Raw genomic sequence first — 14,381 nt, forward strand, 5'->3', positions numbered from 1 at the left:
CGAGGGAAAATATTTGTTAAATGCCTCACTCATTAATTTTCCCCCGATTCTATTATGACATCTTCGTCGTTTTTAATTGGGCCTATCCTTTCCTTTTTTTTCTGTAGAGATGAAAGAAGCTCTTTGGGTTGGATTTAGCTTGTCTGGCAATCTTATTTTCATAGTTACGTTATGCTGTGCGCGTGTTCTTAACCTGTCTTGCCATATCGTTATATTTGGATCTAAGGTGTGTTTCCTCGTTTTTTATTCTTGGGTAAAGTCCTTTTTTCATTCCGATCTCATATTTCAGCCTGTCCGTCATCCACTTTGGAGTATTACTGTACTTCCATATTGACTTGAGGGGAATAAATCTATTTTGTGCATTTCGAATTAAATGTTAGGTTATGTACATTTCATTCAAATCGCTGACGGGGTCTTGATCTCGCGCTTGTAAGTGACCTGACCCAAGGTACGCATATCACCCTCCGTGACCCGACATCTGACTGCACTAATGACGTCCTGACTGACCGTGTACCTTACCTCGTCAGTACCATCTGGGACGGTAAGTAATATTCAATTCTTCCCAATTAATATTAAATCTTATTTGTTGATGATCGCTAGAGCCTAGACTATCTCCCACTTTTACGTTTCTTGTTAGGTGCTCATTATTAGTTAAAAGTAACTCCAGAGTATTCTCTCCCCTCGAAGGATCAGTAATAATTTGTTTTAGGAAACTATCCTGCACCACATCTAAGAATTTTTACGCTTCCTGATCTCCTACTAAAATTTCCTAGTCAATGTTTCTATAATTAAAATCTCCCATGATCACAACGTTTTTGCACTGGAATGCCCAGCGAATTTTATTAATCAGGGGATCAGTCTGCTCAATGCTGAAGTTAGGAGGTCTATATGGGGCGCCAATGATAAGTTTCTTATTCTTGCCTATAATCTCCACCCAAATAGGTTCCGTACTATCCTCTTCCTTTATCGAATTGTTGGAGGGGTCATGGCCTACACTGCAGCAGTACCACAATGAAGGAATAAAAGTTCACTTTTAGTTTGTATTTTTAATACTACATCGCATTTCACATTGACACCTACCTCTACAGGACGACATTGAGAGCATAAAAATATAACTTGACAAATGTTATGAAGCACGCCATAAGATCATATAATATAAGGACTATTCAAGCAAGTTCATGATTCTTTTTCTTTCCTGAAATGTTGAATATGCGTTTTGATATTGTACATAACTGTTATTCCATGTCTAATGATAATACATGTGAGACAAAATTTTGGGCAGTAATGAGAGTACTAAGTTGACAATGCATTATGTTATGATAAATTGGTGACTTTTATGTCATTTCGCTTAATAGTAAACACTTACGCATTATACTATTTTTGTGACTTACAATGATGAAAATGGTCAAGTTGCCTTTGCGTGAGCGAAAAAGGCGTCGACATCAGTCCGTCAGTACAAAGGTTTTCTCCACCGATTTTTTTTCCCATTTTTCCGAGTACTGCTACTCCTTGGTTAGATGTACACGCAAGGCGTGGTCTATGTATGACGTTACTTGATGGAAATAACGAAGACTGTATGACATGGGCTGATGTATCGTGCCAGAAGACATCGCAACTCCGAAGCTCACCTGCGCCGTCTTGCACAAGTTGTGAAAGTAGAATGAGCTGACTTGGTATTGATACACTTCGACATAACACAGATGAAGGCATCCCACTAACGGAAGAGACGCTTCGATGGACAATACCATTGTTCCGATGGATAAAGTCAACTTCTCACTCGCGTGAAGGCGACTTTCTTTCAAAAAGTGTGTCGTTGGCGCTGACGCGATGACAGCGTTATGACGTCAGATTCCGTAAATATATTTCTGTTTTCTTCTGTTGAATACGACTTCTTATTAACTAAACAGTGTCTGTGATTTATTCAGCACTGAACGTCTGAAATTTTGGTTGCACGATTCGATGGGCAAAAACTACTCACTCCTTTATTCGGATCACTGTCTACAAAGTCATCACAGAGCACGATGGAAACTAAAGTTCACAATTTACTTTATCTATAAATCTATTCATTTATTCATTTGTTACATGTTTCAATGCACAGTAAGTTCTGCATTTCGAAGGAACTCGAAAGCTGATCAACTCCTTTCTCTGTTTCCAGTCATTTCTTTTAGCTGACGATATCTACTCCCCAAGAAGGTGTCTGTGACCATTCCAACTACTTCGGAACGACTTCCAGATGTAATCGAAGGCATTTCACCCTTCCACCACATGTTCCGATTTCTTATTTATACACTGCTCAAGTCTTAAGTTAAACCTTTCTCTGACTACCCTAAGGTGTAGGACGCTTATACATCGTCAGTTTTCTTCACAAAGAAAACACGCCAAATTTAATGACGTCTTTTTCTTTAATGAAGAAAAACCATGCCACGCAGACTATATCGTTCTTGTACTTAACCCGAGGCGGGTAACTTCAGTGATTTTTGTTCTGGCTAACGACAGCCAAGCTGTTTCATTCATCTGAAAGGAACTCCGCGACCTATGGCCAATCGACGAACGAACGAGCTAAAAAAAAAAAAAAAAAAAAAAAAAAAAAAAAAAAAAAAAAAAAAAAAAAAAAAAAAAAAAAACAGCTCAGTTCAGCACAATACTTCGCTGGCACATTCGGCGATGTCTGCCGCCTCTTGTGTTGGCTGTCACTCTAACCTCTTTCGCTTTCATTTCCTCCTGTTCCTGCCACTGATGTTCCTGGCCTTGTTACTGCCCGTGCTCCTCTACTTCTTCAGTCAGCTCGTGGTGCTGCGGCTGTTGCTGACTTCCTGGTTCTTGCTGTCGTTGTTGTTGCCGAGGTTCCTGCGGCTGTTGCTCATGATGATGCTCCGATTCTTGGACTGACGTCACGTCCCCCTGGAAGACACATAAGAACATAAGAATGGAGGAGACTGCAAGACACCTTAAAGCCTACACCAGGCAGTTCCATGTTCCTTACCACCATCCCTATCAGTAAAATTATCTAATCTTCTCTTAGAATAAGCAACCAATTATTTCTGCGCTCACTACATGGATACTAAGTCTATTCCATTCGTCAACTACTTTGTTGGTAAACCAGTGGATACCGCGTAGAACTCATGAGCAGGTGGTCGTGAGTTCGATTCCCGGGAGCTGCTGCGGGGTTTGTCGCGTTGGTTCCTGACAGCTTTGGCCAGGTGGGGGGACGACTCGACATCGGCCTAAAAAAAAAAAAACCTAGCGGCATGCCGAAACTGCCCTACAAGGGGTTTCTCACTTCCCACTTCATGAGACTGGGATGGTGAGCAGATAGAGCAAATAATGTAAGGAGTTCTATAAGCTATGGAATAATGGTTCCTAACCATCATATCTTTACGCTCCTAGACTCCACGCCCTACCATTCCTTAGAAATAATAATGATAATAACAATACACATATAACTAATGAATAAATTAATAGATAAAGAGACAAATGAATAAATGACTAGATTGATAAAATGATAATAATAATAATAATAATAATAATAATAATAATACATACATACATATACCAAAGGGTTCTTCTCCTTTACAAGGGAGGTAGCCAAAAAGAAAAAGGCATAAAAACCATTCCCACCCATTTCATCCCTAATACACTCCACTCACTTCCACCCTCCACCCTCCCTCTTATCTTGGCACCTCCTGAGTGACGAGTCATCCCTGCATCTTGCCCACTGTCCTGGGTCAGAGGCAGTGTCGCAAGACACAGTATATCCACAGCAATGCCTCTTCATTAAATCGGCGACCCCCCCCCCACTCTCCATCCCCTCATGTAGAAAAGGAGAAGACGGGGAGAAATCCCTTTGGGATGCGTCAAATTTTTCTCACACATACTACCTCACCCCCCATCCCCCCATCCATTCCACCTCATGCATCACAACATCATCCATATACAACCCTTCTCCATTCACCCCTGTCTTCTGTCCTCTCCCGTCTTTCCTCAACAGCCATTCCCCTCTTCCCCAAAGCCCCTTTCACTCCATCCATCCATCTCATCCTAGGTCGCCCCCTCATGTTCACTCCTTTAACCTCTGCCTTCCACACCTCTTTTACTAGTCTTTCTTCACTCATTCTTTCCATGAGTTCAAGCCATCCCAATACTCTTTCATCAACCCTATCTCCCAACTCCCTTACCACCCCTGTTCTCCCCCTCACCTCCTCATTTCTCACTCTATCCAGCCTAGTAACCTCCATCGTACTTCTCAGACAACTCATCTCAAACACATTCAAACTCCTTCTCTCTTCTTCTATTATGTTCCATGTTTCTGCCCCATATAGTGCTGTTGGCACAATCACTCCTTCATACAATCTCCTCTTAGCCTCCATTCCCAAATGTCTATTTATCATTACATTTTTTATTCCACCAAGGCAGTTACTCGTTTCTCTCAATCTACATTCTACCTCCACCTCCATTCCACTCTTTCCTGCCACATTCACACCCAAGTATCTAAAATTATCCACTTCCTCCAGTCGCTCTCCCTTAATGCTCACTTCCAGTCTGCTGCCACTTTCACCCCTTGTACATCTCATCACCTTACTTTTACCCACATTTATCTTCAGCTTTCTTCTTTCACACACTCTCCCAAACTTTGTCACCAACTTCCTCAATCCCTCCTCTGATCCTGCTACAAGCGCAGTGTCGTCCGCAAACAACAGCTGGCTCACCTCCCACTTTTCTCCATTTTCTTTAAACATCTCCAATCCTTGACCCACAACCCTTGCATTTTCCTCTCGCACCGCCCCATCCATGTATAAGTTGAACAGCCAGGGCGACATAACACATCCCTGACGAAGTCCCACCTTTACCTCGAACCACTCACTCTCTCCATTTCTAATCCTGACTCATGCTCTACTACTCTCGTAAAAACTCTTGACAGCTCCTAGAAGCTTTCCTCCTATCCCATATATCTGCAATACCCCCCACAGTTCCTTCCTGTCTACCGTGTCATAAGCCTTTTCCAGATCCATAAAAGCCCAAAAAACACCCTTACCTTTTCCTATAGCTTTCTCACATATCTGTCTTACCACAAAAATCCACACTGTTCCTCACCAATTACTCTCTCAGTTCCTCTCCTAATCCTCTCAATCAAGATCCTCCCATAAGCCTTCCCAACTACACTTAACAAGCTAATCGCTCTGAAACTACTACACTCACACTTGTCCCCTTTTTCCTTGTAAAGTGGAACTATACAGGCACTCCTCCAATCCTCCGGCACTCTACCCTCTCTCCAGCAAACATTAAATAACCTCATCAGCCAGTCCACCATCACTGTACCTCCTTTTTTTTTAGACATTCTGCACGGCATCCATCCAGACCAGGTGCCTTACCTGCTCTCATCATCTTAACAACTACCTTCACGTCATCCTTCCTTATATCTCCTCAATTTTCCTCACTCATTACGGTCATTTTCTTAGCACTTCCCACTGCAACTATCTTTCCTTCCCTATCCCCCTTCACATTTAGCAACTCCCTAAAAGACTCTGCCCACCTTCCCCTTACTGCCTTCTCTTCCATTATCATCTCTCCATCTGCACCTTTTACCTTTTCTTCTCTACTTGATTCGCCTCTTCTTCCTCTCTTAATTTCTTTCCAAAACATCTTTTTATTACTTTCAATATTTCCTGTCATACTCTTACCCCATTTTACATCTGCTCTCCTCTTTGCCTCCTTGACCTTGTGCTTTACTTCTCTTTTCTTTTCTTTGTACCTCTCATATGACTCCCTCGTCCTATTTTGTAACCAATCTGTGAAAGCTCGCTTCTTCTCTTCTACAACCTTCTTTGTTCCCTCATCCCACCATTCACTACCCTTCCTTTTATTTTCTCCTGTCCTTCTTGTTCAACACACCATCTTTGCACACTTTGTGACTTCCCCCTTGAACCATCCCTATTCTTCCTCCATTCCTAGCTCTACTCTATCCTTCACTCCCTCCCACTTCTCTCTCAGGTTCTTCTTGTACTCCTTCTCCTTTTCCTTTAAAGAGTTCACTCTAAGCACCTCCCTACCTTTTGTCCTTTTCCTCTTTCTCCATCTATCCTCCACCCTCAACTTACCTTCCACCAAAAAAATGATCTGATATTCCCCCACTCTCTCCCCTTAGCACATGTACATCCTTAACTCTTCCTGTTGTACTCCTATCTACCACTACATGGTCCATTAACGCTCTATCAACCACCCTTCCATCCACCACCCTCTCCCATGTGTAATTATGCTTGACTTTCTTCCGAAACACTGTATTTGCTATCATCAACTCTCTAGACACATCTCTACCATCAACTCTACACTACGATTCTTTCCTGGAACTCCACATTTCCCAACCACTCCGTCAATTGGTTAATCTCCTACCCTAGCATTAAGGTCTCCCAATACTTCTACATTGACATTCCTCCCTAATCCCTCTATGCACTCATTTAAATCTATCCAAAAAGCCTCCCTTTCTTCCACACTCTTCTCACTACCAGGCCCATATGCACTTACAAAAACCCACATCTCCTTTCCCAGTTTCACCTTCATCCACATTATCCTTGAAGAAACCTCCTTCCACTCCACTACACGTTTACCTATCTCTTCACTTACTAGTATAGCCACCCCTTCTCTCCCTCGCCCTCTCTTCACTCCTAAGAACCTCCCAACTACACTCCCAAACTCACACTCGCCCTTCCCTCTCAACTTAGTTTCACTCATAGCCAACATATCCATCTTTCTTCTCACAAACATACTACCTATCTCTCCCTTTTACTCTCATCTGTACCACTAACTCTCACATTAAAAGACCCAAACCTTAGGGTGCTGGTTTGAAAACTCCTAGACCCTTTTATGCCTTTACTTTTTTTTTAGGAATGTCCCCTGTGGGGCTACAGGGAGAAGGATGCCTGGTCCCAATCCCCGTCCCGTTTTTCTCGCCTCTTACAATCCAAGTGGGAATACTTGGTGGCAGCATTCTTTTCCCCCCACCACAGGGTAGGCGAAACAAGGAAATGAAATTCAGAGAAATGGTACAGGACAGCAATAAGGGGTTGGGGGATAGCATAACGGAGGGACAGTAGCAGTATAATAAAAGTTTCATCCTTTCTCTGTGAGCAGAGTTCTCCTCTATCACAGATAAAATGATGTGTGGCTCTGGTCCGTAGGGGCGCCACCTATAGACCCTAAAGTATCAACTGCATGCTACTCTGCCACAACAACATGCAGCCAATAATAATAATAATAATAATGAATAAAAGAATAAATAATCTATTACTTCTAGAGAGAAAATGAGGAATTTTCTTTTCACTCATTTCATGATTCACTTATATATCCCCACCTTCCCCAACAATTACTACTACAGAAGGAGGTCGTTTTCTCGACATACTCACCGGTAGTAGGGTGTCTGCCGCAGATACTGACGAAGTAGTTGTCGTCGTTGTCGCCGACGCCGTCGACGGCACGTTAATCCGTCTTCTTCGTGCCTTAAGTTTGTTCCTGCCCCGGATTCTCCTGTCCTCACCCTCGTCCCCTGTTCTTTGCCCTCCTCCTCCTCCTCCTCCTCCTCTTCCTCCCCTGCCTCCTCCTCTTAGTCTTCCTTTACCTTTTCCTCCTTCCTCCCCTTCCTCTCCTCCTTCAATTTCCGGACCTTTTACTTCTGCAGTCTCGCCGGGGGCACCATTTCGCCGCTCCTTCCTCATCTTCCGCCGTTTCTTTCGCTCCTTCAGGAGCTTCCTCCTCCTTCCTCGTTCCTCTTTTCCGGGGAGTTTCCCTACCTTGCCCTTCTTACCTCCTCTTTCCCTCCCTCCCACTCTCTTGCCTCCTCCTCCTCCTCCTCTTCTTCCTCCTTCTACTTCTACTCCTCCACCTTCCCCTTCACCGCCATTGCCGTTACTGATGTCACCTCCTCCATCATCTTCTCTTCCTCCTTCAACTCTTCCGGTTTCCGATACCCTCTTTTCTTCCTCCACTACCTCCTCCTCTTCCTCCATGACACCTTCTCTTGGATGGGAATCCATTTTGATGTCATGAGTAAAAGGGGGTTGCTGTGGTGGTGGTTGTGACGGTTGTGATGGTTGTGACGGTTGTGACGGTTGTGACGGTTGTGGCGGTTGTGACGGTTGAGGCGGTTGTGACGGCATCCTGTGGACAGTGTTGCCAGGCAGCGGGAGCGGGAGGTGTGGGCCGGCGTCGCTCCTGGACATGTCTGTAACAACAACAACTTTATTTTGGTAATTTGAAGATTAATGTTGTGGGTGGTGCTTGTATCTACATTATATAAGTCGAGGTATATGATCACACTAAGGAAGGCACATGTTCAGAGAACATACAATAGAAATCACAGTGAAAGAGATCTTATGGATTGGATAAGATTGCTTCCAAGAAATGTGACCATCAACCTTGAAGATAAAGCAAATATCATACTATGTAATAAGAGAAGACTACACGCAGGCATAATCATGTTATCCCCCCCACCCCCCCACCCCCAGGGCCTTTGAGTCCATCATTTACAGCAGCATATTAACCCCCTTTCAGGGTGGACCCCACCACCGCACCTGAAAAAAAAAAAAAAATCGTTTTAACCATCGCGCTGCTGTCCAAATGACCTTAGATTGTTCACAGATACACTCTAGCTATCAAACTCATTTTCTTACGATTTATTCCTACTCCTTCTACTTCTTCTCATTCTTTTCCTCCCACTCCTCCTCCGTCGTATTCTCCTTTTCTGTCTCCTTCACATCTTCCTGTTTGTCCTATCTTCCCTTCACGTCTGTATCCTCATCTACGAGTATAGCCTCTTCATGTTCCTCCTCCTCTTCTTTTTACTATTCCTCCTTCCCCCTCCTCCTCCTCCTCCTCCTCCTTCACATTTTCCTACTTGCCCTATCTCCCCTTCACGTCTATATCCTCTTCTATGGCCTCTTCCCATTCCTCCTCCTCATTTTCCTCCTCACCCCTCGTCCTACTCTTCTACATCTTCCTGCTTGTCGTCCTGTCTCCCCCTCCTCTTTAACCTCTTCCCATTCCCCCTTAACAAGTTCCTGTCTGTCCTACCTCTCCTTCGCGACTATGTTCTATACTTTGACCTGTTCATTCTCCTTCTATCCCTTGTCTACATTTTCCTGCCTCTCTTTTAACCTACTCCTAAGGCCGATGTTGTCCTTTGTGTCGTGTTCTACGCCATCTTGCTCTTCTTCCTCCACCTCCTCATCCTTCCTTTCCTCTTTTTTCTTCTCCTTTTTCTTCTCCTTCGCCTCTTCATCTTTTTTTCCACCCCACCCTTCTTTCTTTTCCTCCTCGTATTCCTCCATCTCCTCTTCCTTCAATTTCCTCTTCTCTCTTCTCCTTTTTCTTCTCTCTCTCCTCTTCACCCTTTTTCCACCCCACTCTTCTTTCTCTTCGTCTTCGTCTTGCTCCACCTCCTGCCCTTCTTTCCCTTTATCTTATTCCTCTCCCTCATGCCCTTACATGGCCCAAACTCCCTACATTACCTTCAAAACCTCCTTCGACGCCTCCTCCTCCGTCACCAAGAACTCTGCCACCCACGCTCTCGCCAGGTCCGATCAGGAGGAGTTCGTCGTGGCCCAGGAGGTCATGGTGATCATCGTCGGGACCCCCTATGGGGTCCCCCTCATGATCGAGCTCAGTGCCTAGGGGCCCCTCGGTCAACGACGGGCTGAAGAGCTGGGGGTCTGAGCAGTTGAGGCTTTTGAACATCTTCCTCGCCTTGTGCAGTGCCTGACGGGGAAGAGAGTAAAAGGGCGTGTTAACTTCACGTAATCATCGCAACATCACAGAGACCTTACATTCCCAACGAGAGGGCCACTCCCAGATTTAAAGATGATTGAAAGGGTATAACATACTTTTTTACGTGCCTCAGCGCCACCGCTGGGTAAAAAAATAAAGTTAGTCAAAGGGGTTAACCGGGGTTTGTAGCCAGGGGTAAAAAAAAATAGGTCCTGTTAGTCTTTATGCATGCGTACTCGCGCGCGCGCACACACACACACACACACACACACACACACACACACACACACACACACACACACACACATATATATATATATATACATACATATAGTAAAAGAAACTTATCAAGAGCCTCTTTCGTCAAATACTACAGTTCAGTCGCTAAATTTATCCGTATACATTATAGTGCACCAGAAGTTATAAGTATAGATGTAACGCTTACTCCATGAAGCATGGAATGAGGAAAAGCACCTGTGGAAAATGGAAAGCTGATGGTACCATACTTCTGGAAAAGACACAAGGACAGAATTCATTCTGGATTAGCTTAACTATATACTCAGTGTATACGTAAATAAAGTGTTCATGCTTTATGAAATAATGCTCTGGCAGATGCTCTTCTATAGAACATCTGTATATAATGAATTAATTGGTCGAGAAAACCACAGAATACAATCAACTTTTGTGTTCAGTTTTTACAGATTATGAAAAGACCTTTGACTCTGTAGACCAAACGGCAATACTTAACTCTACATACAAACGGGGTGTAAATGAACACGTTATTAAACTTCTGTCTACAAAATATTTACAATAAAGGTACCTCTGTAATTCGACGGCATGAAGATATAAAAAAATCATAATCGAAAAAAGAGTACAGCAAGAAGATACAATTTCACCAAGCTTTCTATAGATTGCCTCGAAAGATTTTCAGAGTTAATTTGCGAAGGGAAAGACCTGATCATTAACTGGGAATATTTTAATCATCTGAAATTTGCGGATGGCAATACTCCCATTTCAGAGATGTGCAAACATATGCCCAGTGACTTCAACAAAGTCTCAAAGTAGATTTGAAGATAAAAGTAAAATCAAAGATATGCTCAACTCTAAAATTCAAAATAAGATAACTAATCAAAGTTATCTTATTTTGATGGTGAGAATCTTGAAGGCGCTGAAAAATGTGATTACTTAGACCAATTGCTAAGACCGACATAAGGTAATAAAAATCAAATAGAAAGACGTATCGCAATGGGTTGGAAAAAGTTTGGCAAATCTAAGGGCGATATGAGAAGCTGCCTACCTACATGTATGTCTGAAAAACATAAATTACAATATATAATCCGAGCTATGATTTACAGGTGTAAAACTTGGAAAATAGCGAAGGTGGTTGAGATAAGTTAAATGAGTGCAAAGAGAGGAATAGAGATCAATGCTGAAAATGACTCTTAAAGTCAGAAAGAGGACAAGTTGGGTAAGAAAGCGGACGGATATGAAAGATGTTGTTGAGGCGACAAGTAAGCGGAAATGAAACATGGTGGCAAAGGTAGCCTAAAAGGAGTATGGAAGATGAAGCAAGTGTTACTGACTAGACGACACGAGGTGGTAAACATGGAGAAATGACACATGGCAGTAAATGGACAGAAAAGACTGAGAAGTTTGCAGGAATGACGTGTCAATGTTTGTCGTAGTCGTTCGACTCAGGAGGACCGTTCCAGAAAGAAGAAAACGAAAAGCAGGAGACTAATTTGAAGTCATGTGTCTGTGTAATGGACAGGGACGTCTCGAAAATTCAATTAGGCATGTGGAAAGCATTAAGGGCAAGAGTTACAAAGACTCAGCAGAAGAAAAGAAAAGAAAAATAATAAGACAGAGAGCACTAGTTTACTCCTGGAAAACAGCTGCAAATAGATAAGTAAAACCTTTCAAAAAATGAAGTGTTACGTGGTCTCCTAAAGAGGGAAATCACGCAGTTACTGATTTAAGAAAAAATAGCGTAAAAATATATATATATAAATATTGCTGAGGTTAATCTGTGAGAAAAGAAGGGTTGGTAAGACGTCATAGGGCGAGGTCTCACTCCAGAATAAACTTATTTTCTATTATTTGCACTTTTTTGAGTGGTGTTGGCTGAACAAAAGAATTCAAGGTCTTGGGAAGGTAAATGGTAGCGTCACCTACACTAATACCAATACCATCCCGCCACACTGACAACACCTTTCAAAGGAATTCCCAGTTCGTTCACCTGCAAAGCAAGTGGGTGTTCCTTGGACCATAACACCAACCACCATTATCAGCACCTCCACCAGCTTAGCCAGTACCGCCATCATTTCTCCAATTTACACCACCAAACACAGCAATTACCTCCACCACCATCGCCACCATCTCCATGAACCGGCTTCTGCTCCCACGAGGAGCCTTGGTGGCGACCACGCACGGGCACAGTCATCTCTCTTCCACTAACAAATAATTTATCAATGAAAAAGATAATTGATCAATAGATAAACAAAACAGATACATTAGTAGATAATGAATAAAGTATAACAAATGTATAAATGAATATATGAATAAATAACTAAATAACTAAAATTGATTAGTGTTATGAATAATAACTAAATTAATTGAATGGATATGAATAAAATAAATTGATAAACAAATATATTGACAATAGATAGATAAATAAGTATCCAAATGAATACATCAATGAGTAAACCACAAAAAAATCAACCGTATCAGAGTGGAAAACGTGGGGGCAAGAGGAGAGGCTCCAAGAAAAGGTGACTTTACTGGCTTGTTCTCAATAGTTCCAATATCAATCCAATTCGTCACCGGATCCTGACTTAAGCTGAATGAAATTCCTGGGTCTTAACCAGAACAAAATATATATGGTGCGTCATCGTAGCAAATGGGGTCAACTGGGGAAAGCCTTAAGCCCTATAACACAGGGATTTTGCCCTTGACTAGATAAGATTGCCCAGCAGACAAAAGGAAACTTCAGGAAAGAGCCATTATCACAAAGGGTGTGCGGGGGGGGGGGGTTGAAGAGTCTGTCCTCAAGTGAAAGAAATCACCTGTAGTTAGCCAGAAAAAACTAGGTAAATAAACTGCTCCTTGGAAGGACGATTCTAGAATCCACAAGAGGGTTGCTAGTAGGGATAATGGCAGGTTCGGGCATGGCAACGATTTATCAGTCATACTGAATTGTACGGACGACTACCTCCTGACCGACACCATTTATCCGGACACCACCTGTTGGCCGGACACCAAGTAACAGGGCACAAAAACACATAAAGGCGTGAGCTAATGTGCTTATTTGTCTATTGGTGGCTTACTTGTATGCGTTGGTGCTTGCGTATTTGTGCCTTAAACGGATAGGTTGTTCATTATAATGCCTCGTCTGATTGAGATATCTGAAAATTGTATAGTTTTTTTTTGCGTGTGTGTGTGCATGTGTGTGTGTGTGTGTGTGTGTGTGTGTGTGTGTGTGTGTGTGTGTGTGTGTGTGTGTGTGTGTGTGTGTGTGTGTGTGTGTGTGTGTGTGTGTGTGTGTGTGTGTGTGTGTGTGTGTGTGTGTGTGTGTATGTGTGTGTGCGTGTGTGTGGGTTAGCAGGTGTGTGTGTGTGTTAGCAGGTGTGTGTGTGTGTGTGTGCGTGTGTGTGGGTTAGCAGGTGTGTGTGTGTGTGTTAGCAGGTGTGTGTGTGTGTGTTAGCAGGTGTGTGTGTGTGTGTGTGTGTGTGTGTGTGTGTGTGTGTGTGTGTGTGTGTGTGTGTGTGTGTGTGTGTGCGTGCGTGTGTTAGCATGTGTGTGTGTGTGTGTGCGTGCGTGTGTTAGCATGTGTGTGTGTGTGTGTGTGTGTGTGTGTGTGTGTGTGTGTGTGTGTGTGTGTGTGTGTGTGTGTGTGTGTGTGTGTGTGTGTGTGTGTGTGTGTGTGTGTGTGTGTGTGTGTGTGTTAGCAGGTGTGTGTGTGTGTGTTAGCAGGTGTGTGTGTGTGTGTGTGTGCGTGTGTGTGGGTGTGTTAGCATGTGTGTGTGTGTGTGTGCGTGTGTTAGCATGTGTGTATGTGTGTTAGCATGTGTGTGTGTGTGAGTGTTTGTCTGTGTGAGTATTTGTGTGTACGAGTGTTTGTGTGTGTACGTATGTGTGTGTGTGTGTTTCTGTATGTGTGTGTCTGCGCGTTCCAAATGACTATATATCTGAGTTCATGTTGAGGATTTGCATTATTACTTAGCACTTTGATTTCTGTTGCAGTAGTGTAGCTGAATGTAACTATTTCGTCTTCACAGACTTCTTTCAGTAGGTTCACCTCTCCTCCGGATAATGGGAAGCATAAGAAAGTGACTGTTTTTTTTAATGCTTCATTTCCATTTCGAAATAATTCATTGCTAATGATCCTTAACGTTTAATTTCCACCCAATTTCATACCCTATTTTTCGTTTTTTTTTCTTCTCTTTCATACTAACATATACTATTACAGTGAACTTTTATCCAGATAATTAATATAATTCTTGATACCTTATAATTTCCCATCAGTCTAGGGTAATATACCTTTCAATTTTATCTTATTCTCTATTGGTAACACTGGCTTTCATTAATTCCTCTATTTTGTGAAGATCTATTTTTCATCTCGCCTTTCC

At 42.8% G+C, this 14,381-nt stretch overlaps 1 protein-coding gene across 1 annotated transcript in view; it reads right to left on the bottom strand.

The window, feature by feature from the left end:
- Positions 1-1,031: 1,031 nt before the first annotated feature.
- The window catches only part of LOC143038365 (uncharacterized), a 231,365-nt gene continuing 218,015 nt past the window's right edge, over positions 1,032-14,381 (bottom strand). Inside the window, exons 4-6 of the mRNA XM_076207406.1 lie at positions 9,498-9,744; positions 7,398-8,212; positions 1,032-2,901 (exon numbers count right to left, since the gene is read on the bottom strand). Coding sequence (XP_076063521.1) covers positions 2,752-2,901; positions 7,398-8,212; positions 9,498-9,744 — 1,212 coding nt within the window. The 3' untranslated portion in view covers positions 1,032-2,751. The remainder of the gene's footprint in view (positions 2,902-7,397; positions 8,213-9,497; positions 9,745-14,381) is intronic.

This window comes from Oratosquilla oratoria, chromosome 2 (assembly GCF_046742065.1).
Source record: "Oratosquilla oratoria isolate Oo_2021 chromosome 2, ASM4674206v1, whole genome shotgun sequence".
Lineage (NCBI taxonomy): Eukaryota > Metazoa > Arthropoda > Malacostraca > Stomatopoda > Squillidae > Oratosquilla > Oratosquilla oratoria.